The following is a 26,726-nucleotide window of genomic DNA, read 5'->3' as shown; positions in this document are numbered from 1 at the left end:
CTTTTATCCCAGTGCTCACCAAAATGTCTGCCACATGGTAGGTGCTTTTTATTAAATACCTGTTAAATTTAAATAACTTAATATCACAAATAGGGCTTCACACAATTTATGAATATTTTACAAGCAACATTAAAGGTAAGGATTTTTTAAAACTAAAGTAAACCAAGTAAATAAAATACTAATGAATACCGAACTTGAAAATCTTAGGAATGCACTCAATAGGACACACAGTCTAATCATTAGGAGACTCCAGCGACCAGGTCAGAGTCCTTGGAAAATGGCAAAATGAGCTTCTCTGAAGAATAGGTACAAAGAGTTTCCAGTAACACAGAGGCAAGAAATCATGAGCAACAATATATCTCCTGCTAAGCCTCTGGAACCAAAAAAAAAAAAATCTATCATAGATCTTTTAAAGATATAAAATACATGCTTCAAACCTCCTGGCCAGCTATAAATTCCACCACACTGAACTGAAAAATCAATGGCTGAAATTCATGCAAACTAAACAACATTGACAAGTACAAAAACCTTAATATTCAATCTTACCTCTACCTCAATTTCCAATCCTCTTACTGTCCCACGCCCATACACAAAGCAACACTTTATATATAGCTCTCGGATGACTTCTGTCACACTCTAACATATTACGTGTGTACCTCTCTGCCACCAGGCCCTCATGAAGACAGGGGTGGTGCCATTAATTCATCATTGAACCTTGAGGGCTACCACAATGCACAGAGTAGTAGGTATTCAGTTGTTTGTGAAAAAGAGAAAAAGAAAGAAGACAAGGGAAGAGAAAGCAGAGCAACCTATTTACACAAAAAAGCCAAAGGTAGCAGTTGAAGTGGTAGAGAACTCCCACAGGTGTAAACAAAAGAAGCCTGAAAGAAGTTAAATGGCTGAAACTTAACATTCAGATGACTCAGTAAACTTTTAAAGTATGAATTAATAATAGAAATAATGACTACTCAGTTTCATTCCATTGGCACACTACAAATAAGCCTATAAAGTAAGGAGCTCCATGTAGAGTTCTTTATATATCATACATACACACACACACACACACTAGAGGTCCAGTGGGGGGGTCCCTCAGCCCAGCCTGCGCCCTCTCACAGTCCGGAACCCCTTAGGGGATGTCCGCCTGCCGGCCCAGGCCCAATCACCCCTCTCGCAGTCCGGGGCTCTTGCAGTGCAGTCTGGGACCCCTGGCTCCTTAGCACCTGCCTGCAGTGGAGCTGGGAGAGGCTCCTGCCACCACCACTGCACTCGCCAGCTGCGAACCTGGCTTCTGGTTGAGCAGCACTCCCCGTGGAAGCGCACTGACCACCAGGGGGCAGCTCCTCCATTGAGTGTCTGCCCCTGGTGGTCAGTGCATGTCATAGCAACTGGTCATTCCACCGTTCAGTCAATTTGCATATTAGGGTTTTATTATATAGGAGTATTATCATATCTAATAATAGACAAACATGGTAATTGACCGTACCTTCGCTACACCTCCCAGTGGCTAATCAGCGTGATATGCAAATTAACCGCCAACAAAGATGGTGGTTAATTTGCATATACTGGCTGGGAGCGAAGACTGAAGACAACGTGGAAGCGAAGCGCTACAGAAGGGAGCAAAGTAGAGGTGACGGAGACAGGAACGAAGCCAAGGCTGCGGAGGCGAGAGGCAGGAGGGCAAACCCAGCCAGAGCGGCTGGGAGCGGGAGGGCAAACCCAGCCGGAGCGGCTGGGAGCGGGAGGGCAAACCCAGCCGGAGCGGCTGGGAGCGGGAGGGCAAACCCAGCCGGAGCGGCTGGGAGCGGGAGGGCAAACCCAGCCGGAGCGGCTGGGAGCGGGAGGGCAAACCCAGCCGGAGCGGCTGGGAGTGGGAGGGCAAACCCAGCCGCAGCGGGTTTCACTCCCATCTCTGCTTTGCTCCAGCAGCAGGAAGCCCTATTCTTGCAGGAATCTTCCTGCAACGGGCCTCTAGTATATATATATTAAAGATATATTATATATCATCAATCTCCACAGAGGCAATTAAAAAGGGGGGGCAGACAGAAATGGGGAGAGAAAAAGAAAGCTGTTCCATGCTCCAGCTAGGTATCTAAGAAGCCACAGTGATTTTAAATACTTCAACAATGGATGTCCATGGCCAATATTACTAACAATATTTTGAGAAAGATACAGGAGGATGTTTTACGATCAAGGAGAGAAAAGAAGAAAGATGTTGGCTATTCTCAACAGAAATTCATTATCCTATTTTCACTTAGCAGCATGACTATAAAATTTTCAGAGATAAAGTGATAAATTCATGTGTTTAGTATTTGTATCAGATATGCAAATATTTGAAAAGTCATTATTTCAACATTAAATATCACTATTCACATTGCACAGTATGCAGACTGGAGTCAGAGGGAAAAGTGACTATGGGAGATTTGTTTTTCGCAGAGTCAGAGAATCTGTTCGCTCTCCGAGACAGCCAAGGACGTGCCCTCCCCCTAATGAACGTAAGGACACTGCCCACATTCTCCAATACCAATGGCCTGGGCTGTGCTAGAGTTCATGGAAAAGAGATGTAATCTGTCATAATCACATATGCTTTGGGCTCTTTAAATGAAAAGGTTTAAAGAATTCTAAAACTTGGACCTTTCTCACCAGGGAAATTCTCCCAACCTTCTGACGTCTTTTTTTCACAATACCAAATCAACGCTTGAATAGCACCCACACTGAGCTTAGGCTCATCCCAGAAAAGACTCCTCTAAAGCCTTAGCTTCAGAAGAAAGTCTGTTCTGAAAAAGAACCATCTGTCCCTGGAGGATGAGCCCATTCCAAAAGGAACATACCCAACTTCCCCTGTTTTATTAATTTACTGGCATGATAACTTGCATCAATTTAAAGGCATTTCATCCACAAAGAGCGAACGGTTTGAAAGCTGAATGCACTAAATCTTCTTTCATGGGACCTATAAGAATTTTTGAACTCTTAATGGTTTGCACTTAATGCTTTATTTTAAAATCAGATTTAATCATTTCATAAAACCAGTAGTTCTTTATGAAGATTAATTTCATTTTACCTCCATATCTATTACCCCAGGTCAGAATTGCAATGAATTGTGATGCCATTTGAAACCACTAATACTGTACTTGACAATCCAATTAGTAAACGAGTCTGAAAACACAATTTTCCAAAATGATTATAGTGTTCCCACTTCCTATTCTTAAATATATAAGACTCTAATTGAATGTCCATACTATTTTATTTATAGATCTTTCTCAAATAAGCTCACAATAAAACCACCAGTTTTTAATTCCTATTCCCACAAAGGCTCTTTGTAAGCTCTATGTTGAAGACTTAACAGAGCTGTGTTTTAAAAAAATTAATTTGATGAATAAATGTCAAAATAAAAAACATTTTCTTCTGAAGACTCAGAAGTCTTTAATGTATATATTTTATAATGGTAGGAACAGAGGATAAAACCATGAAAGTATAATAAAGCTCAATTATACAAAACAGATGTATGTGTAAGTATGTATGAACATGTGGTATATATCCACTTTGTGAATTCCCTACCAAAAAAAGTAATGTCAGGGAATTTTAATCCACTACCTCACCACCTTTTATGCTACAGTATGTTCAGGAATATAAAATCAATCATGTAAATCTGCCGGAAGCCAGTTCCAGCATGTCATAATTGCAAGAGTTTCATCAAAAGGTTGATGGATGGAACTTGGGGACTCAACAAGAGCTGAGTCACATATGTAGTCACCTGTTGGGAATGGCTGAAGGCATTTCCCCAAACCTGAAAAGGAATGATTGTGGCTGCAGACAGCTCAGGGCATCTTAATCTACATGTTATTGCCTCCTACTGGCCAAACATCTGAACAGCCGTAGGCTAATTCCCCCATCCTGACAATAGACTCTGTATAGGAAACCCTGACCCTTTGAAGTGTATATCTCCCCCTCGCCTCAGGACAATTTGTGTTAGTAAAAAGCATGGGGTCCTGAGATGAGGAGATCTTAGTTCCTTTTAGCTAGGCTCCTCTGACCTCCAAATGCCTTTCAAAATTATGCTTCGTCTCTGGACTCTTTAAGTTACACACCGCCTTCTCCAGATTGCTGAACCCTTCTTAATGCCGGAACAAGAACCCCAGCATAAATCACTAAATCAAAACCCAGAATGGAGAAGTAACCATAATACTACATCAGGAGTGGGAGGAAATCACAAAATCCAGAAATTGGGAAAAATACCAAAGGACATTCTCTCATGGACGTCCTGTCGTATGCTGACATGGGCACTATTAAAAGTTTTCCCATGACAGGGAGCCCACTGTTTACTTTGCCCCAAAAGCTCATTCCATTGGATACTAATGATGGACTATTTCTCCTCATATTGAGCCAAAATTATTTTCCTATAAATCGACCTACTGGTCATGCCTAGTCTGTCCTTCTTACAGATATGCCTAGTCCCTCTTTAACAGATCTCCGTCTTCCAGATGTGAAGACAATACACATGTGTCCCTTAATCATGCTTCCTAGTGGCTGCGCCTTTTCTACATCTCCAATCCCTCAGCTGTTCTTCATATCGTTTAAAGACCCTTCACCATCGCAGGCCCTTCACTCTCCTCTGGGTGAAATTCAATTTGCCCATAACTCTATTGAAAAATGGCATCTAGAACCAAAAGTCATACTCTACAAATTATCAACATTTATTCACTAGAAAAAAAGATATTTGGGAAAGAGCCAAAGCAAAGAGCCTTCTGCTTCCTAGGGAGCACGCTTGGCACGTACTATGGAAATAGCTAAATGAACAGAAAATAAGCAATACTATTCAGAGACAGTGATGAGAACAATGTAGGGAGGGTAGCAAAAAACAGATAGTTTCATCAAGCTATTTGTTCTTTTAAAAAGTTAAACACCCTATATACAAGTCCACAACCTAAATTATCTGAGATACTGGTAATGCAAATATAACTTTCTAAATCTGCAATAAGCATAGGTATATATAGAGTAGTCATAGCTTTTTATTGAAAAATTCCTTTTAATCTCACCTAAAGAATCAAATAAAATCAAAATACTAGGTTTAGTATTTAGTTTCTCTGGAAATTATACCAATCAGACATGTTAAGCATTCTAGAAATGAAACATTTGATACAATTAAGGAAATCCTAATAAAAAAATTAGCCTGAAAAATAGATAATATAGGGCTGAGAAATGACTTATTAATAACTCATTCAATTCTGAGTATAATAAATACAGCTATTACAATTTCAATTCACTAGTGGCTGAACTCAAAATGCTAAAACTCAATCAGCCTCAAGAAACCAGATCTAATCGGTAGTGTCACTGCCTGCTACATTTATTAAATCACGGAATTATTTTAGGCTTAAAGGAATTTAGATGAAAAAAGCAAACAAAACACCAAAGCTAGTAAGAAGTAGGACCAGAATTCCAGACCAAAACCTGGCACCTTATCTACTATACTTGACCAACCCTTCAAACATTTGAAAACAGCTATTATAGCCTCCTCTTCTCCCCTCCTACCCCTAACCAACCTTCTTTTCAAGGCCAGGTCTTAAATGATTGCAAATGATGGATCTCAGAACCAAGTCCTACATAAATGACCTCAGGAAATTCAGACATGTTCTTTCATATCTAAAGGGACAGCCTAGACCCGTGGTCGGCAAACCGCGGCTCGCGAGCCACATGCGACTCTTTGGCCCCTTGAGTGTGGCTCTTCCACAAAATACCACGTGCGGGCGCGCACGTACAGTGCGATTGAAACTTCATGGCCTTTGCGCAGAAGTCAGTATTTTGTGGAAGAGCCGGTATTTTGTGGAAGAGCCACACTCAAGGGGCCAAAGAGCCACGATTTACCGAGCCGCAGTGTGCAGACCACTGGTAGACTATGTCTTGAGGGAATAAGTGACTGGATGCCACCATCAAGCCTAGACTCCTGAGCTGCTGGGCCACTCCTCAACCCCTCAGTTACTCTGAATAAGACAAAGCAAGAGAGACCTGAGAGACACAGCCCTGGAGCAGAGTCAATCAGTGAGTGACTATGGGAGATTCGAAGAGAGGCAATAACTAGGCCAACATCAGAAGCATTAGAGGGCAGTAACTCTAGTTCAGGGGCCTTCTCCATATCCCTTCCCCAATGGCTCTCTCCACTTGGTCTCAGCCAGCGTGATGGGTTGGTCCTTCTATTATCTACTAAATCCTGGGACAAGCAGGAGACAGTATAAAGAGAAAGTATAAAGCCACACAGGGAGCTCTCCATGAGCTATAACCTTCAAGTAGATAGGCAAGTAACCTAGGATTGATAGCAAAATGGCGGGATGCTATATGAAGAGAATCAGGAAGGCAAAAGTTCAAAATAGCAGATGCTTGGAGAAAATAATAAAGACAAAGAAAAGGAGTTTTTAAAGCTAGACTTAGAATAAGGAGAATAAAGCCAAGATAAATTGAATTCTTAACTACAAATTGTGCTTCTGTCTTCTCCATCAAAACTGATCTCAGTATGTTCTCCTACAGGTGGGTTCTCTTCTTTTTGTTGATAGTTTCTTTTGCTGTGCAGAGATTTTTAGCTTCATGTAGTCTCATGTGTTTATCTTCTCCTGAGTTTCCCTTGCTCTCCGAGACATATCACCAAAAAATATTGCTGTGAAAGATGTCTGACATTTTACTGCCTATGTTTTCTTTTAGTGTTTTTATGGTTTCACAACTTACATTTAAGCCTTTTATCCATTTTGAGTTCATTCTTGTGTATGGTGTAAGTTGGTTTCATTATTTTTCATGTACCTGTCCAATTTTCCCAACACCATTTATTAAAGAGACTCTCTTTACTCCATTGTATGTTCTTGCCTCCTTTGTCAGATATTACTTGACCATAAAGGGTTGGGTTGATTTCTGGGCTCTCTGTTGTGACAGCATGGATGGACCTGGAGACTATTATGCTAAGTGAAATAAGCCAGTCAGAGAAAGACAAATGCCATATGATCTCACTAATATGTGGAATCTAATGAGCAAAATAAACTGAAGAACAAAATGGAACCAGAAGCAAGAATACATGGAACAGACTGTCTGGTGCTCAAGAGGAGGGAGATGGGGGGATGACTAGATAAAGAATGTGAAGGAAATAGCTCAAAAACATATATGCATACCCCATGGACACAGGCAATAATTTGGTAAAGGCCAAGGAAGGGGGCTGTGGGGAAAGGGGGGAGGGGTACTCCTGCAATAATGTCAACATTAAAAAAATGTTTAATTAAAAAAATACAAGGGAAATTACCTCAAATCTTAGCCCAGCATAACAGGCTCTTTGTAAGCCAAACACTACTATCCTGTCAAGTCACTATCTCTGATTGTTCTCCTAGATATCAACTTTTTTTAAAAATATATTTTATTGATTTTATACAGAGAGGAAGGGAGAGGGATAGAGAGTTAGAAACATCGATGAGAGAGAAACATTGATCAGCTGCCTCCTGCACACCCCCTACTGGGGATGTGTCCGCAACCTAGGTACATGCCCTTGACTGGAATCGAACCCGGGACCCTTCAGTCTGCAGGCCGACGCTCTATCCACTGAGCCAAACCGGCTAGGGCTAGATATCAACTTTTTTTAAAAAATGTTTTTATTGAATTTTAGAGAGAGGGGAAGGGAGAGGGATAGAGAAATAGAAACATCAATGTTTTCATTGATCAGCTGCCTCCTGCATGCCCCCTATTGGGAATCTCGCCTGCAATCTGGGCATGTGCCCTGACCAAGAATCAAACCAGTGACCTCCTGGTTCATGGGTCAATGCTCAACCAGTGAGCCACCTCCAGGCCTTTGGGCCTGCTGTTCATTCTGCCTCAGAATCCTTTCCCTTTTGGCTCACCCTTCCCTGACTTCCCCAAGCAGACTCAGGAGTGCTCTCCTCCAAGTCCCACAGCACCTATCTATGAGTCTCTTATAGCACCTCCCATAGAATATTACAATTTTTTGGCTTTGCTTCCCTCAAAGAGACCATGAGCTCTCAAAAGCTATATCTTTGTATTTCAAGAACCTGGCTGGTGCTCAGTTGGTTGAAGCATCATCCTGTGCATCGAAAGGTTGCTGGTTCGATTCCCGGTCAGGGCACATACCTGGGTTGTGGGTTTGGTCCCAGTCAGGGCACGTGTGGAATGTCGATGTTTCCTTCTCTTTCTCTCTCTCTCTCTCTCTCTCTCTCTCTCTCTCTCTCTCTCGCACGCGCGCTCTCGCTCTCGCTCTCGCTCTCTCTCAATTCTGCATGTCCTGTTTGGTTTGTCTTCTGTGCTCTATATAATCCTGTATCAAGAACGTCTATATTACACAGACTTCACTGGCAGGTGGTTCCCCAACCCCTGCATTCCAACCAACCAACCCATCCCAGGTGCACACATAAGTCCTAATAAACTCATGTCTTTTCAGCCAGTCCTCTAGGTTATTTCTTTGGAATCAGCCAACAGTATGCTGAGGCCTTCTCGAATGTTGGCTCTGTATAACAGGGATGATGAAACGTTCTGGAATTAGACAGTGTTGATTGTTGCAAAACCTTGTGATATACTAAAAGCCCAGTTACATAGTTTAAAAGGGTGAATTTTATGATATGTTAATTATATCACAATTTTAAAAGTGAGGTGTGACTATAAGGAGTTAAGAGTATACCTTATAACATATGTACCATCAAAGAGATACGAAAGAAAAACAGTTAACTTGAAAATCACTACTAGACATTGGTGCATCCTTTCATAATAACAAATATGAAAATAACTGAATTTTATTACCATAAACTGAACACCAACATAAAAAAGATTGAAGGGAAAAGCTAATTTGATTTCCATGAAAAACATCCAAGGATGAGTATTTGCTTTCTTCCTAATATCTCAGCTGGTTGGAAGTTGAGCTCCCTTAGAGCAGATATAAGAGCCTCTATGTTAGATCCACTAACTGCAAATAGACTTGAAAGAATTCAAGTATAAGAACCTGATCCTCAGATGCCCTGTCTTTGGTAAATCATAAGTGGATTCTCTCTCGACAAACTCTGTCACTGCAGATGAGCATTCACTGTGACAATGACAAAGTCACAGAGTAGAACTTTCAATTACCAGCACCTCAACCTTAGAGGCTGGATGAACATTTTTCATAAGGCTTTTCTTAGAGTCCCTAAATAAATATGTGTGAGTCCAATGACCAGTTTTTCCAAATAAACACAGTTCATGTTGAAAATATGGAATGAGCCCTGGCTGGGTTCCTCAGTGGTTAGAGCACCTGCCCACAGACCAAAGAATCTTGGTTAGATTCACAGTCAAGGGCACATACCTGGGTTGCAGATTCTATCCCCGGCCCCAGTAGGGATGCATGTTGGAGGCAACCAATCAATGCGTCTTTCTCACATTGATGTTTCTCTCTCTCTCTCTCACCCCGCCCTCTCTCTTTCTCTCTCCCCCTCCTCCTCCCTTCCACTCTCTCTAAAAATCAATGAAAAAAATATCCTCAGCTGAGGATTAACAACAACAACAAAAAAGAATACTGACTCACAAGCAAACTTTGAACACATACAATGTAAAAGTGAAAATATAGCAGCATTCTGAAACAATGCCTGGAACATTACAGGCTCCCAATAAATGTTTGTTGAATGGATGTTTATAATGGTTAATAATATCTACTAAATAATTTAGATCAAAAATAAGCCAAATGCAATAGTATTTCTAAATCAACTTATCTTTAAAACTGAAAGGTGTTGTTTTTTGCTTTATTCCTAATGTAATACCATATCCTCACTGATATTCAAACTGACAAATCTAATTATTAAGAAAGATAATTAGTCCATTATAAGTAGAAAGGATATTCTGATTAATTATAAAAGTTAGTGCCACTCACCTTATATACCTTTATGAAATGAAACAACTTCAGGTTGACAAAACTGCAGGAATTTGTGAGGTGATTAGTTTTTCATGCACCCTATGACTTATTTCAGTTAATGAACTAAGAAAAGATATATTAATACAGTTAGTTTAGCAATAAGTTGTCCACTTTCCATATTCTGGAACCCTAAGGCAGATCCAAGCAAAACACAGTTCACCTTGGAGCTCAGCTCAGCGGGAAGGGACATTCTTAAAGCACTAATTTACCAAAGCTGAGAAGGTCAGCACTTAATTTTACATTACAGTCTCCTTTTCTTAAGCCCCTTTTAAAATCAGGGAAATTATTTCTCGGTATCTAACAACTGTGGGGCTTGAAATACTATATGGGATCATGAGATGGATAAAAGACGGAGGAAGTCTCTTCAGAGATCGCATCTCCTCTTTCAGGACACTCACTTCTAAAAGTCTCTAAGGAGAGAGTCTACACATTCACAACGTGTGACAGACACAGCAGAAGTCGTCCTCGATCTCCCTGACAGCAGCAGAAGCTCTTTCCTTCCATCTTTAAGGAAACAGGAAGATGGCCTACGTATCACCCTTTGTATCATCATCTTTCAGGTTTTTTATTGGAAATCACACTACTCAGTTCTCACTCTCATTAACTCTTGCTTAATTTACTGACTCCACAAAATAACACTTTTAAAGAAAACATAGTTATTTGGTCTCTGTATGAAAAGGACTTTCTGAGCATAAAAGCAACGAGTCAAAAATAAAAAGGTTAATAGGTAGACAACATAATATTGTTTTAAATTCTCTAAGTCAAAAACATTATAAATTAAATGAAAAAGGCCATTGTGGGGACATGCCCCCATATGATAAGCAAGGGTTAATATCCTGACTCTATCAAGAATTCACACAAATCAGTGTCTGGCCAAGTCAGCACCCCCAGTCTTCCCCTCCTTGCTTATACAGAAACAGTGCAAGGTTCCTACAAAAAAAAAAAGAGGTTACTTTCTGCAGGTTTCAGAAGTTCACTCTTGCCTCCCCTGCGTTGGTCTTTGCCTCCTACCTGGATACCCTCTTTCTTCCAAGTCCAGTTAGACTGAAGATTCAGATACACAGACAGCCTGGTCTTTATTTCAGATTTTCCCCAAGATACAGACGGAAACACTTTCTACATGGCTCTGTAGCCTGCAGGCAAGTAACAACTCGCCCTGGGCTCCAGGGATACCTGATTCAACGAATTCCAGCCAAAGCCCAGTACACTGGGCTGGGAGAGGCAGAAATCAAACAATTAAGCAATAGATAAGAAAAAAAATGAGACTCCAATATAAAAAGCATCATAGAGTTTATGCAGGTAATTCACAGAAGAGAAATATCTAATAGCTAACAACAAGGTTTTTTTATGCTGAAATACATTAATAATGAAAGATGTGAGTTAAAATAAGGAGGTACTATTTTTATCTGTGATATTAACAAAGATTTTAAAAAATAATAATGATCATACTGGTGTCATAAAAGTGATGGCGGGATGGTAAGCTAGTATAATCTTTCTGAAGATGGCAATGTGTTCAAGAGCATTCACAATGAGCCTGACTTTCGACCCTGTAATTGCATTTTTTTAAATCAGTCACTAAAATAACAGTATCATATTTAATTAATTGTTTCACAATTATAAGCTCATAGAAGCCTCATGACAGTCTGTCAGATAGGTTGAGATATCCTCACTTTGCATGTGACCAGACTGAAGTTAAAACTTGTCATAGCAGCCAAGCCAGGTCTTCTGTCACCTGGTTCCAACCAGTGCTCTTTCTACTGTCTCTTTTGTGGAAAAAAGTGGAAAGTCATTTTTTTCATTTTAACATCATTTATGTAGCTGGTGATGGGGTTCTTTTCCATTACATCAAATGAAGTGTTATAGACAATTTTGCCTAAAACCTCACCCTTTAGGTTCTTCCCCAGGAATTCCATCACTTTTCTTTTTTGAGAATATTACAGATGTCCCCCATTTCTCCCAACCACCTGGCTCCCCGCCACCAACACCTCAGGCCTTTACCTCACTACTGTCTGTGTCCATGGGCTATGCATATCCTATATAATAAAAACCTAATATGCTAAGTGTCCGGTCATCCAGTCATCTGTTCAACCAATCAAAGTGTAATATGCTAATGATATGCTAAGGCCGCTCAATTGCTTGCTATGATATGTACTGACCACCAGGGGGCAGATGCTCCGACCAGTAGGTTAGCTTGCTGCTGGTATCTGGCCGATCAGGACTAAGACGAGCCAGACATGCCCTGGAGCCCTCCCGTGGTCCCTCCCCAGCTGGCCAACCTCCCGTATCCCTCCCCGGCCCCAATCATGCACCAGTGGGGTCCCTCAGCCTGGCCTGCGCCCTCTCGCAATCCAGGACCCCTCAGGGGATGTCAGAGAGCCGGTTTTGGCCCAATTCCGCAGGCCAGGCCAAGGGACCCCACTGATGCATGAATTTGTGCACCGGGCCTCTGGTATGCATATAAGTTCTTTGGTTCATCTCTTCCTGTCCCCCCACCTCCCTTCCCCCTTGAAATCTGTCAGTCTGTTCCATGCATCCATGTCTCTGGTTCTATTTTGTTCATCAGTTTGTTTTGCTCATTAGATTCCACATATATGTAAGATCATGTGATGTTTGTCTTTCTCTGACTGGTTTATTTCACTTATCATAATAGTCTTCAGGTCCATCCATGCTGTCTCAAAGGGTAAGAACTCCTCCTTTTTTTATAGCTGCATAGTATTCCATTGTATAAATGTACCACAGCTTTTTTATCCATTCATCTACTGATGGGCACTTTGGCTGTTTCCAGATCTTAACTATTGTAAATAATGCTGCTATGAACATAAGGATGCATATATTCTTTCTGATTGGTGTTTCGGGATTTAAAATATATTCCCAGAAGTAGGATTGTTGGGGCAAATGGTGGTTCCATATTTAATTTTTTGAGGATATTCTATACTGTTTTCCATAGTGGAAAACATTCCCACCAGCAGTGTACTAGGGTTCCCTTTTCTCCACATCCTCGCCAGTACTTGTTTTGTTGATTTTATTAGTGGTAGCCATTCCGGCAGGTGTGAGATGATACCTCATTGTAGTTTTGTCATTTCATTTTTAGGAAATGATCTTCAGTAATCAAAAATCCAGTCAAAAGTATGAAGATATTCATCTCGACATTTTGTACTTGAGATATAAATACCCAACAATGAATAAATTGCAAATAAATTTTGGTTCATCCACAATGTGGATTATTATGAAGCCACTAAAAACGATGCAGTAAGTGCTGACCCCTCCATAGCACTAAAGACCACTCACTGTCCTAGGTCAGTGATTTTCAACCTTTTTCATCGCATGGCACACATAAACCAGTTACTAAAATTCTGCAACACACACAAAAATATATTATCTTTTTTGCAGATCTGACAAAAAATAGGCATATGTGTCATTCACACTGGGTGGCTATGATTGTGTTGGCTGTTATTTTTTTATATGACAATCTAAGGAAAAAGAGGTCAGTGCCCCTGACTAAATAGTCAGGTATTTCACGTTTTAAAAATTCTTGCGGCAAACCAGTTGAAAATCGCTGGTTTAAGGTGATAGTGGTAGGGGCAGAAATAAGTGAATGAATTTGAGATTGGTTTGAAGATAAAATGAATAGATCTTGGTGATGATTTGGATATGGAAGGAGAGGGAATGGCAGGTGAAGGATGAGTTCAAGACTTCTGGCTTACAATCTAGACCAGTTGTTCTCAACCTTCCTAATGCCGCGGCCCTTTAATACATTTCCTCTTGTTGTGGTGACCCCCAACCATAAAATTATTTTCGTTGCTACTTCATAACTGTAATTTTGTTACTGTTATGAATCATAATGTAAATATCTGATATGCAGGATGTATTTTCATTGTTACAAATTGAACATAATTAAAACATAGTGATTAATCACAAAAACAATATGTAACTATCTATGTGTTTTCCGATGGTCTTAGGCGACCCCTGTGAAAGGGTTGTTCGACCCCCAAAGGGGTCGCGACCCACAGGTTGAGAACCGCTGATCTAGACAGATGATGGAATGATTCATTGAGACAGGAACAGGAGAGATTTACATGAGCCAGAAATTTAAATGTATGGGACATCTGCATACCGGTTGTAATTTGAAGCATGGACTTGGAAGCGTGTATAAAACAAGGAGAGAAAGCTTAGGTTCAAAACTCGTTTCTTTCCATTCTCAGAGCCTTCCGCCAGTGCATGGCCACCCTGTTTTCTGATTGGATACTGGGGCTGTTTGGTGGTCAGACAAAAAAGCAGGTCCTCCTTAGCTGGGGAGGTGAGACCAGGAGTATCAAACCACCTGTCGCATGCAAATCCCTTACAACAGTGGTTCTCAACCTTGGCTGCACATTAGAATCACCTGGGGAATCTTTTTAAAATCCTGATTTCTGGGCCCCACCCTCCGGAAATTCGGTTTCTTTGTTATGGGGTGGGGCCACAACATTAGTAACAAAGAAACAATTTCCGGAGGATGAGGCCCAGAAATCAGGATTTTAAAAAGATTCCCAGGTGATTCTAATGTGCAGCCAAGGTTGAGAACCACTGCCTTACAAGGAACTCTCAATGGTTTTACATTTACTGTTCACAAAGGAGTTTCACCTGCGGGCTCCTTCAAACCCACAATTTTATGAGAAATTATCTAAACTGAGGCAGAGTGCTTAAATCACCTGTCCACTAGCCAGTCAGGGTGGTCTTATGCCACCCTATGGACTGCTATGTGCAGCCACTGTGGGCAAAGGGCTGTAAGAAAGAGCTACCATTTTATGAGGCCCAACTACGTCTCAGGTCTAGGAGATTTAAAAAGATAGACATGGAAGAGGGGGGGGGCAATTTCAGAACTTTTAGATGGGTTACTTTTCCCAAATCGCACTTACCCCATGGTAAGTTGGCTTTAAACTTTCAAAAAGGTTCAGGTCCCAAGATGGAGTGGAGGTGAGAGGTGGAGATGAACGAGGGCAGCCAGGGACCACCCCAAACACCGGACCCAGGGCAAACGGGGTCCCAACGGCTGGGCCCCAGCTGACGCTCGGAGGGGACCTCGGCCGCCTCCCTCGGCGGCGGGGCGGCCAGCCCACCCCGCAGCTGGAGGCCCGGCGGCCGGTTTGCCAGCGCGTTGCTATAGCAACGGCCGCGTCCGCCTGCAGCCCGGGACCCGCTCCCATTCCCGCGGAGCCCGCCCTGCGCGGCGCCGCCAGCGGCCACTCACCCGGCGGCGAGGGAGTCGGTGTCGGACGCGCGCACACGCTGGGCGCTGGCGGCCGCCGAGCCCCGAGCCCGGAATGCCGCACCGGGAGCAGCTTTGGGGCCGCGGAACAGCCGCAGGAGGGCGGACGGGGGCCGCGCGAGGACAAAGCTCCTTCCCCCGCCGTTCCCAGGAGCCCCGTGCCGGCTGCCTCCTCCGGCGACTCCCGAAAGCAGCTCCCGGTAGGGACGCACCTGAGAATCCTGACCCTGGGACAGGGAAGCAGCCATGTTACACGAAATTAAAACTTCCCAACAGTGACACCACAGGACGAAGGTGATGGCCCGGCCAACACTGTCCGCCAGAGGCCTGGCCGTCCCGCCAGTTGGACCTTGCATTGCAATGGGTTCAGAACCAGCCTGAAAAGACATGATATCAGGGTTGAGGGGAGCCGGGGAGGGAGGGTGTTTGTCCCCACCGAGGGGCTGTAAAGGCTCTGGACAGACCAAATGGCAATTCCCAGAAATACATTTTAGCCACAAACCTAGAACCGCATGAGTGCACGCGCCCTATAGCCTCCCGCTGCATGCTGATGCGTTTCTTGACCTGAACTAGCAATGACTTCTGTGGACGGGGCCCTGCTGTCCAGCAGCTGTGGGGAAGAAATTCAACTCTCCTAATATTAGCCTAATTATTTGAAACTGATGTCCTCTAAAATCTGATTGAGAGCCAATAACTTGGTACAGCAGTTCTATTCATGTTATTGCTTGGATACAGGGGCACAGTTGGCAACTGGTTCACCCTGTCAAGTTCATCTGAAAACTCAAAATGGCCATGGTGGGCAACTGGAAATGCAAACTTTTGCAAATTTTCCAAGCACAAATAATCCCCATTATGTCCTGTACCATAGAACTTTGGGATCTTGGCCAGTTTTTTTTTTTTTTTTTTTTTCTGGAGAAATACAGAACTATTGTCTAAAAGGGTCTGGAATAGCCTACAAGAATTTTTTGTGCTCCCCCCAAACCTGCCCTCATCCAAGCATGAGTACCACTATGTCCAACAGAAGGAAATAAACTACCATCTGCTTAATTCAATGGTGTATAGATCTGCCTTTAACCAGCAGCTGTGAATGAAGCCTTACATTCCGGATCTTACCAAGAAATAGCTTTGAACTGTCCACTTCCTAATGCCCATCAAAAGCCTAGTTGAGAGAAACTGCAGTTTTGGAGAATTGTTTGAAAGGCATGCAGATGACCCCTCATCTATATACGGTCTCTGGGTCAATGAATCCGAAACCTGGCTACCTATCAGAGGCATCTGGGGAGTTCTGTTTGTCTTGCTTTATTTTGTGTTGAGATACAGATTAACGGGTAGCACTCCCAGAAACTGATTAAATAGATCCTATTAAATCATTTTTAAACAGTTTTCAAGCAAGTTTGATACAAAGCCAGGTCGGAAACCACTGGTCTACGTTTTATTCTGAAGTAAGCCAGTCTGTCAAAAAGCTGTGCGCTTGTACCACTTTGTCTTCACCCTTGCAAAATGCCTGTCATGCTTTACACTTATGCTATCTGTTTATGCTTAAAACATATGACATTGGTTTTTTTCTAAATATGTTTTATTAATTTTAGAGAGAGAAGAAGGGAGAGGAATAAAGATAGAAACAGCGATGAGAAACATCAATTGGCTGCCCCCTGCACGCCCCCTAGTGGGGATCAAGCCCGAAACCCTGGGCATGTGCCCTGACCAGTGACCTCCTGGTTCAGCCGTGGGCAAACTACGGCCCGAGGGCCGGATCCGGCCCGTTTGAAATGAATAAAACTAAAAAAAAAAAAGACCGTACCCTTTTATGTAATGATGTTTACTTTGAATTTATATTAGTTCACACAAACACTCCATCCATGCTTTTGTTCCGGCCCTCCGGTCCAGTTTAAGAACCCATTGTGGCCCTCGAGTCAAAAAGTTTGCCCACCCCTGTCTGGTTCATGGGTTGATGCTCAACCACTAAACCACACCAGCTGGGCAAAAGATTGTAATTAAAAAAAAATAAAACTCTGTACTTACTAGAGCAGGGGTTCTCAACCTAGAGCAGCGGTTCTCAACCTGTGGGTCGTGACCCCTTTGGCGGTCGAACGACCCTTTCATAGGATTTACATTATGATTCATAACAGTAGCAACATTACAGTTATGAAGTAGCAACGAAAATAATTTTATGGTTGGGTCACAACGAAAATAATTTTATGGTTGGGCCAGAAGGTTGAGAACCACTGTACTAGAAGGATTAAGAATGATGCTTATTACATCTCTGTAGTAGAATCCTACCAGATTGCCCAGCCCAGGGTTTTTCAAACTTTTGGACCATAATCCACCAAAATAAATATGTTTTACATTATGACCCAGTACACATATACCTATGCATTTAATAACTGAAGCAAGTTTTATAAAATATTATCCATCCCACATGCTATGCATTCCAGTACTTTTTATTTCTTTTTCATGCTGGTTTCCACCTTTTACATGGTTTCTTGATCCCTGGATGAATGATGAGTTGCATTTTAAAAACAGAAGTATAGTTAGGAGGCTTTTTCTGGAAACTAGGCCTGGATCCTCAGATAAAGTAGCTAGGCCATCTGGCTACAGTCAATTGCTCCAATAGCAAGTACCTGACTCACACCAAGTTGATCATATTCCTCTCCCAGGAATATGGAATTAGGACTGAGAGATTTCCATTTTTCTCTAGGTAGCAAACATATTAGCATAGATCATCGCAACATAGTCAGAAGCTGTTCACAGACATGTTTTCCTACCGTGTGGCCTGGAGAAATGTAGAAAGCCAATCTGCAGGGGAAATGTGAAAAGAACAGGAAGGATTCACAGAGAGGAAAGAAGAGACAAAAAGAGTTCTGACAGCTCTCCAACCCTGATCATCGTATTTCCTGAAATGAGCTGCATTCCTGCCTTTGAATTCCATGTAATATTTCAAATCTTTATAATAAAGTGCCCTCTTCTGTGTAAGCTAGTTCAAGTGGCTGAGTTACTGTTATTGCAACCAAAATGAGTTTAACTATATTGGTTTTATATGGCTGCAATAACAGATTACCTCCTGACTATACTGCTGCTTTTAAATTTGGTGACTAATATAATCACTCTACGTCCCTTACAGGAAGGTCCATGTAAGAAATGTATTTCAATCCTGAGTGCCGGAAAAAAATACTTTTCCCTTCAATACCCGACACCTCTTTTCCTTAAGAAAAAAGCAAATCATGAAATTCATCAATTTTCCCTTTTCATCTTGGCTTCCAGGAAGAAAGGAACCAAATTTGCATCTCAACTTTAATAACTTTGTCAAACTCTGTGGCTTGTATACAGGCATTACAACTTTCTCCTGTTCTCTTCTATTTCCCCCTCATTTCTACTTTTATCCTGTTGTATGTTTTTCATTGTGTATTTTAAGATGCTTCAAATATTTTGCACTTACTGTTTCACCTGCCTGTAAGGCTTTGCCCCTATACCTGCACAAGGCTGGTTCCTTTTCATTACTCAGATCTCAGCTCACTTGTCACCTCCTCAGAGAAGCCTTCCCTGATCACTGCATCTAATGTAGTCCCACCCCACAGTCTATCACAGTACCCTCCTTTGTTGTCTTAGAGCACTTAAAACCATCTAAAATAATCATTTTATTTTTAAATATATATATTTTTTATTGATTTCAGAGAGGAGGGGAGAGGGAGAGATAGAAACATCAATAATGGGAGAGAATCACTGATCAGCTGCCTCCTGCACTCACCACACTAGGATCAAGCCCACAACCCAGGCATGTGCCCTGACCATGAATCCAGCCATGACCTCCTGGTTCTTAGGTCGATGCTCAACCACTAAGCCACACCAGTCCAGGCAACAATCTTATTTTCTTTCTTCCCTCATCAGAAGTTAAACTCTAAGACAATAGGGACCCAATCTGTTTATTGCTTGTCCCCAGTGCCTGGCACTTAGTAGCTATTTAATAAAAATCATGGCATTAGTAAATGAAAGAATGAATGAGAGAGAGAGAGAGAGAGAGAGAGAGAGAGAGAGAGAGAGAGAGAGAGGAAAAGGAGGGAAGGGAGGGAAGGGAGGGAGAAAGGGATATTTTGTAGAACATGGTGAGCCCTGGCTAGTGTGGGTCACTGGTTGGAGAATCATTCCATACACTAAAATGTTGCCAGTTCGATTCCTGGTCAGGGCACATAACAGGTTGTGGGTTCAATCACAGGTCAGTTCTCTCTCCCTCCCTCCCTCCCTCCCTCCCTCCTTCTTTCCCTCTTCTTTTCTCTTTCTTTCTCTCTCGAATCAATAAAAGCATGTACTTTGACGAGGATTTTTTTTAATTATAGGACATGGTGAGATATAGATGGATAGATAAATAGGTGGCTAGGTAGAATGTCACTGACACTTATAAAGAGAAATCAGAGAAAGTACACAAAGGGGTAAAACACAACTCCCTAAAATATGTATATAGAGGAACTGGATTTTCTTGGGGAACTCTTGATGTAAAAGCCTTAGACAAAACTTTTTTTTAAGTTTTCAAGTGGCTCAAGTATTAAATATTGTGGCTAGTTACCATAGCTGAAGCCATCAATTCTCAGTGAGATAATGGATTGCAACACCATGACCACTAACATGACAAACTCTTGATACTGACAAGGGAACTCAGTCTATTGCAGGGGTCATTAATACAACAATCACTCATTCTATTCCTGTAATATTAATGTCACCACTGGCAACAAATGTTATATGCTGTTGACTTAAATACTCTATGGTAACGTCATTGTTACAATGCAATATCAAGTTGCTTGACAGTTAAGGAAGAAAGATCAGAATTGAGATTTGTCAATATAACAAACATAGAAGCAATTAGTACAGTTTGTTCCAGGGTTTATGGACCCTGTTGGTAAAATACCAAAGTTTGGGGGGGGGGGGGAGGATGGACCTCCATTTTTTTAAGTCCAGAAACAGTTGATTTATGCATTAAAATTTACCTCTGTTATTCAAAAGATTTTTAAGAGACTCCACATCACAAAAAGCCACCCCATAATTTTTCTGTTCTATAAGATAAATTCAGAGATGTTTAGATCACGTGTCATGTTAAGATTATTTTTAACGGGGACATGTCTGAAAAGTATATAATGCAAAATGTAACTTTTTCCTAATGATATCTCTCCTTGATTACTGGCAGGTTTACCAATTTATGCAAGTCTTTCTATTGTTCTATTCTCCTACCTTGACAAAAATAAAACTGTACCTTATGCCCATGGCTCAAAATGAAGTAAACATCTGGCAATTAATTCTGTTTGTCTGATCAACTCTGAATGTCTGACCCAGCCTTGTTGTCAGATAAAACTAATTAGAAGTCAGGTTAGTGCACACACACCAGAATTAAATTAATGTTCCATGGATTAGAAGAGTTGATATTAAGATGGCAATACTCCCCAAATTGAGCACTTTTTTTGTGTGCAGAACTCTCTGCTTAAGTATGGAGGATTGTTCAAAAATTAGAGAAGTAGCTAGTGCTGTCCTACAGCTTTCTTAGCCGTGTGGGAACTGTGGGAATAGGAGGGGCAGGATGGCTGAACCTCATAGGAATGGCAGAAAACAGAGAGGCTGTGCAGGTGAGCTGCTACAGCAAGGCCTGGAGCTGTTAGCTCAGGCAGAGCTATGAAAGGTAAGCAAAGCCCTTCCCACCTAAGCCCAATCCAGAGACACCTGCAGGAGAGAAAGGGACAATCAAGATGTCACATTTTTTTTTAAAGATTGTTTTATTGATTTTTAGAGAGAGAGGGGAAGGGAGAAGGGGAGAGAGAGAGAGAGAGAGAGAGAGAGAGAGAGAGAGAGAGAGAGAGAGAGAGAGAAATGGAGAAGGAGAGAGAGAAGAAACATCCATGTGAGAGTGAAATATCAATCAGCTGCCTCCTGCATGCCCCCACCAGGGAGTGAGCCCAGAACCCAGGCATGTGCCCTGACCGGGAAAAGAAAATGGCAACCTTTTGGTGCACAGGATGATGCCCAACCAACTGAGCCACACTGGCCAGGGCTAGGTTTTACAATTATTAATTTTAATTTTTTAGGTCTCATTTTTATATGCCCCTGAAAACTCTAACCTACTAATTATTTTCAAGAGTAATAATTTTTTTCTGAAATTGTCATAAAATTAACAATTAATGGGTTTAACAGATGGTACAGTTTATAGATATTTGTTTATTTAGTCTTTGACACTTAAAAAATAATAACTTATTTTTATCAGCCCTGTATATTCTGCCTATACTGCCTGGTGGACGAACAGTTCAGAGACCACATGTGCAGGAAGAGGTCTGCTTCAGGCTGCCTGCCAGGGCAGGGCTTGCTCTAGGGCAGTGATGGCGAACCTTTTGAGCTCGGCATGTCAGCATTTTGAAAAACCCTAACTTAACTCTGGTGCGGTGTCACATATAGAAATTTTTTGATATTTGCAACCAAAGTAAAACAAAGATTTATATTTTTGATATTTATTTTATATATTTAAATGCCATTTAACAAAGAAAAGTCAACCAAAAAAATGAGTTCGCATGTCACCTCTGACATGCGTGTCATAGGTTCACAATCACTGCTCTAGGGAGTGGGCTGACTCTGGCAGCTTGCCCTGCAACATGAGGAGTGGGATGTAAAGAGGCTATATGCCCCCGGAACCTAGAGAAGGATGGTGCTAATAAAACAAGTAAGGACAAAACGTAGCAGAAAGCTCAGAGCAGGCATGGGAACCGTTTCAGGTACTTGGGCCAGGCTGGGAAGGGGTGGAGGGTCAGCAATGATTTCTACGTCTCATCTTAAGCACTGAAAGTACTGATCATCCTTCCTTAAAACACCGACTTCTCTGGCTTCTCTGACACCGCATCCCCGATTTCCTTCTGTATGGTATATGGGAACATGGGCTGCTTCCAAAGCTCCAACCCCCTGCCACACTGGGAATATGGTGAGAGCCACCTGTAAGTGGACTGTGAGACACTGGGAGCCTGGCTTCTGAATGAATGTGAACTGGGACTGTAGGCAACTGCAGAAAAACAGCTTGTGTTTTGATTTCACACCATCATCCTGCATGTCCTGTTTGCTTTGTTTTCTGTGCTCTACATAACCCTGTACTGGGAAAGCTTAGGTTGTGGAAACTTTACTGGCTGGCCACCCCTACTGTGGCAGTGAACTTCACCCACCAGCCACCACTGGTATGCACGTAAGCCTAAGAAACCCGTGTTTTTCACAGCCAGTCCTCTGGGTGACTTCTTTGGAATCGGCAAGCAATACCTTGGGTTTTCTCGAACCTCGGCTCTTTGCATAACACCTTCCCACATCCCTGGTTTCTGAAATAGGGAATATGCAAGTAAGAATACATTAAGGGCCCTGGAGGATGGTTAGTGTCTCAGGTGACATTGAGACACCCAAACGAAGGTGTCCAACAGACCACAGGACAAGTGGGTCTGGAACCCAGAGAATGGGTCCATGACTTTATCAGAGTCTCTGAGATTTCTACATCAAGTAGGGTGCTCAATTGCAAGTAAAACAAACTAATCCTGGCTAATTTAAGCAGAAAATGAGTTTATGAAAATACTTTTTAGGTAGTTCACAGAATTGTTGGGAAGGCCAGAAAATTAAACTAAGAGCTCATTGGTCTGCTAAAGAAACTATCATGCCATCAAGCACCAGGTGTTACAACGTGTTCTGCTGTTACTGCTGCGGTGGAAACACCACCTTGATGCCACCAACTCTGCCACCAGAGAAGTCTCTGTGGTGCCACTTTAAAAAAAAAAATACTACCTATAGACCTGTAGCCTGGCTGCAAGGCATGCTGGGAAATCAAGACTTTAATATATCTAGTTTCTGTAGTGAGAAGTGAGCTCTGCCTCTCAAGACTCCTGAGGTGGGGAATCCCCTCAATAGGATGAAATGAATGAAAAATATTCATTACAATGCCCTTACTCTAAAGGGCTAGAAACCACTGGTATAGAGTGGGCAGAGAGGAGAGATAAGGCTAGGCAACTGGGGAACATCACTATCTAAAGCACATTCATGAAATGTTTTAGCACCTAGAAGTGGGGGCATTCATAAGATGTTTTTCTGTAATCCCACCCCAGATTTGCTGCCTGTATTTTGAAGAATAGGCTGTATTTCTGGCCTTCCCAACAATTCTGTGAAATATCTAAATAAAAGAAGCAAAGAACTCAGTTCTTTCCTGGAAAGGTGGCTCCCCAGTTTATTCTTCCCTACCTTGTGTTCATAATGATGTTGGAATCTGCGGGCAAGAAGACCATGAAGTATGTTCTACCACCTTCACTGAAAAAACACTCCAGGACACAATTATTAGTAAAGAAAGGTGCTATTTTTTAATTTGTTCTTGAATGTATAGGTCTTTTTAAGATCAGTAACACTTCCCCTCCCTCATGCCCCCAACCAAAACTTTGGATTCCAATGGCCACTTCTAAGACAAGGCCCAGGAGGAACTCACCCTAGATATCCAAGAAAGGGGTGCAGCTTGAGGAATGGGCATGTAGCTCCAGAAGCAGCACCAGCTACTGAAGACTTTCCTCAAAGCAGCTCAGTTTGGCCTGTAAGTCCCTTGGCCCTGCCTTGGCCAAGAATCCCCACCTGTGTCCTACTCCCAATGTTCCTTTGTTCCCTGTGTGGCCTGAACTTTAGAGTTAGAATCACCATTACCATCTTTAGAGTTGGTGAACCTCTGAGAAATCACTGTTTTTAATACTCGCCCGACACAGAGGGAGGGGAGCAGAGCAGCTTTATAGATGAGGAAACTGTACCCAAGGTCACACAGCTCATAACTGATAGACAAAACTTAGTGGTTCACCAGCTCAAATCAGACCTCTTTACTATACCTCCCTACTTCCACGTAAACCACCAGAATTTGCTTCCAGCTCTAGCAACTGGAGCAAGCAGGTGGTTATGATCAGTACAGATGGGAAAGACCTGGTTAGAGAAGGCCAGGCTGACCCCAACTGAGCCCCAAGCAAGTGATTAATCACAGCACTTCTCAGTTTTCCTTCCATCAGAATGTTCTCAGGGGCAGACACCCACTGCCAGGATTCTCCTCCTGGCTAGCAGCACTGAACCATGCATGGAAACATGTTTACCATGATCCCAAGCTCCTCACCAATTGTGGCAAGCTCTAACTGGTACAGGGATCATGGTGATGAGCTGTCTGATAGCCTGATAATCCCATTTACCAAACTGCTTCTTGGTAAGGCCCAAGCCACACTCCTGGGCTGATTTAGATGGACTTCTTAGCAAACATGGCTAAAATCTGTCTCTGTGCTGTGTAGGAAGAGACAGATGGGAGGACTCACAGATGCTATCCTCCCGGCAGAGCTCATAAACGTGCTTGACATGAGGAGAACTGGGTCCAGGGGGAGAAACAGGCCAAAGACAAGAGGCTGACACAGAGGGAGGGGAGCAGAGCAGCTGGGAAGCAGGAGCAGCTGGGCTTCCTCCTGCCTACCCAACTCCTAAAGAGAAGAGACCAAAGTAAGTTACAGATGTGTCCCCCTGTCAAGGTTTCAAGGGAGGCTCAGCCTGTGTGGCTGAGAGATAAGAGGAGAATCCAGAGACTTTGTGGTATTGTAAAAGCCAAGTGAAGAGGATGTTCAATGAGGAAGTGGTGAGTGGTGTGAAATGCTGTACAGAGTTCAACAGTTGAGGACTGAAAGTATTTTTTTTAATTTGGCAACTTGGGTGGTCACTGGTGACTTTTATGAAAAACTATAGAGAATGAAGAGTGACTGAGAAAAATCAGTGAAAAAGATTATTTTTAAAAGAATGAGGCTGACAAGATGAAAATGTAAGGAGCAACACACTCTTAAGGAATTGTTTTTAATCTTGGGGAGGCTATGTGGAGGTAACCATGGAAAGGGAGGTTGAAGACACTGGAAAGAGGAGCAGTGGGACAAGAGATAGAGCAAAGTTGTGGAGGACACAGAACAGGATTCAAGAACTAGAGCACCAAACAGGAGCAAGAGGAGGGATAGAGACACAGAGAGAGGGGAGGGGGAGAAAAACGAGGGGGCAAGGACATTCTTGCTTTCGGACCTCTCTCCTGTGAAATGGGCAAAGAGGTCAGTCGTTGGCTGAGAGCAAAGATGAATGTCATGGACTGAAAGCAGAATAATGATGTCAAATCTCAGTATTGATTGGTATATTATTATACCAATCAATACTGAGAGACCAACTGAGCTGTCAACTATGGATCTCCCATGTTTAGCAGCCCAGGGAGAAGGAGCAAAAAATAGGTTGATGCAGCAAATGGAGAAGTTTCAGCAACAGGAGGGGATGAGAAATTTCAGGATGCTGATAAAAATATCAATGATGGGCCATAGGTTCAAGCTGGGGAGAGGAAGAAGTCCAAGAGAAGGCTGAAAAGCTGGGAGCACAACTGAGGTCATGGAAATGGCTAAAGAAGCAGGCAATTTAAATAAATAGCAGTGAGGGAGTGGGAGGAGAGGAAGCACAGCTGTGGTGATCCGAAAGGAGTAATGTCTCAGTTCAGGAGTTCAGAAAAGAAGATTATAGGTCAGTGATGGCGAACCTTTTGAGCTCGGCATGTCAGCATTTTGAAAAACCCTAACTTAACTCTGGTGCCGTGTCACATATAGAAATTTTTTGATATTTGCAACCATAGTAAAACAAAGACTTATATTTTTGATATTTATTTTATATATTTAAATGCCATTTAACAAAGAAAAATCAACCAAAAAAATGAGTTCGTGTGTCACCTCTGACACGCGTGTCACAGGTTCGCCATCACTGCTATAGGTGATACCATGAACTGAGAGAGCAAATAGAGCAGAGCCCAGGAACAAACAAGAAAGGGCCTTGGTCTTAGGAGCGAGGCAAGGGCCCATTGCCAGAAATGGGTACAGGGAGCTGGAGTGTGCCGAGGTTCATGGCAGGGCCTGCGTACAGCAAAGGCTACAGAGGGTCTGGTGGCTGCCACTCGGGATACCTACAGAGGGTGTAGTTGGCAACTGCTAGAAGTCAGGCAAGACCAACCTACCCATGTTCTAGAATAGTGCTCTGAAAGTTCATCCTGCACCAGTTTGCACTAAAATCCCCTTCACATCAACTGAAGCCACTCCGCTCTCCTGTTTCTCAGCACATCCAAGAAGACCACATTCTTCTATAGGATGGCATTTTGTACCATAAGAATCCAGAACTCACTGTACCTTCAATTCCTGACTTTGTCAAGAGCCAATGCACGTGACTGACTTCAAAATGGGGCCCATTGTAGAACCAAGTCAAAAGCAGAATTTGCTCAAATGTTTGCAGAGCCACTGAAGTCAATCACTCAGCTAGTAGCTTTTTAAAAAATTGTTTTTCTAAAAAGTCATGATCTGTTTTCTGCATGCAAAAACAAAACATAACCATGACTCACAACATTGGTAATAAGCACACAGGAAAAGCTAGAGAGAGGACAGTGCTTTCAGGTAAGCAGTGCATGGATGAGATGGTGGGCCAGGGCCTTGAACCCGTGGAGGGAAGAGCACCCTACCTTTTGCCCTTCCCAGGTCAGGTGCCTAAAGGGAGCATCTCAGCATGCAGAGT

At 42.4% G+C, this 26,726-nt stretch overlaps 1 protein-coding gene across 1 annotated transcript in view; it reads right to left on the bottom strand.

The window, feature by feature from the left end:
* Positions 1-15,133: 15,133 nt before the first annotated feature.
* Positions 15,134-26,726, bottom strand: part of TRIM66 (tripartite motif containing 66) — a 58,821-nt gene continuing 47,228 nt past the window's right edge. Inside the window, exon 17 of the mRNA XM_023754589.1 lies at positions 15,134-15,532. Coding sequence (XP_023610357.1) covers positions 15,134-15,532 — 399 coding nt within the window. The remainder of the gene's footprint in view (positions 15,533-26,726) is intronic.

The sequence above is a fragment of the Myotis lucifugus genome, unplaced genomic scaffold (genome assembly GCF_000147115.1).
Source record: "Myotis lucifugus unplaced genomic scaffold, Myoluc2.0 scaffold_61, whole genome shotgun sequence".
Classification (NCBI taxonomy): domain Eukaryota; kingdom Metazoa; phylum Chordata; class Mammalia; order Chiroptera; family Vespertilionidae; genus Myotis; species Myotis lucifugus.
The sequence above is the reverse complement of the archived record's forward strand: the minus strand, read 5'-3'. Positions and strand labels throughout refer to the sequence as shown.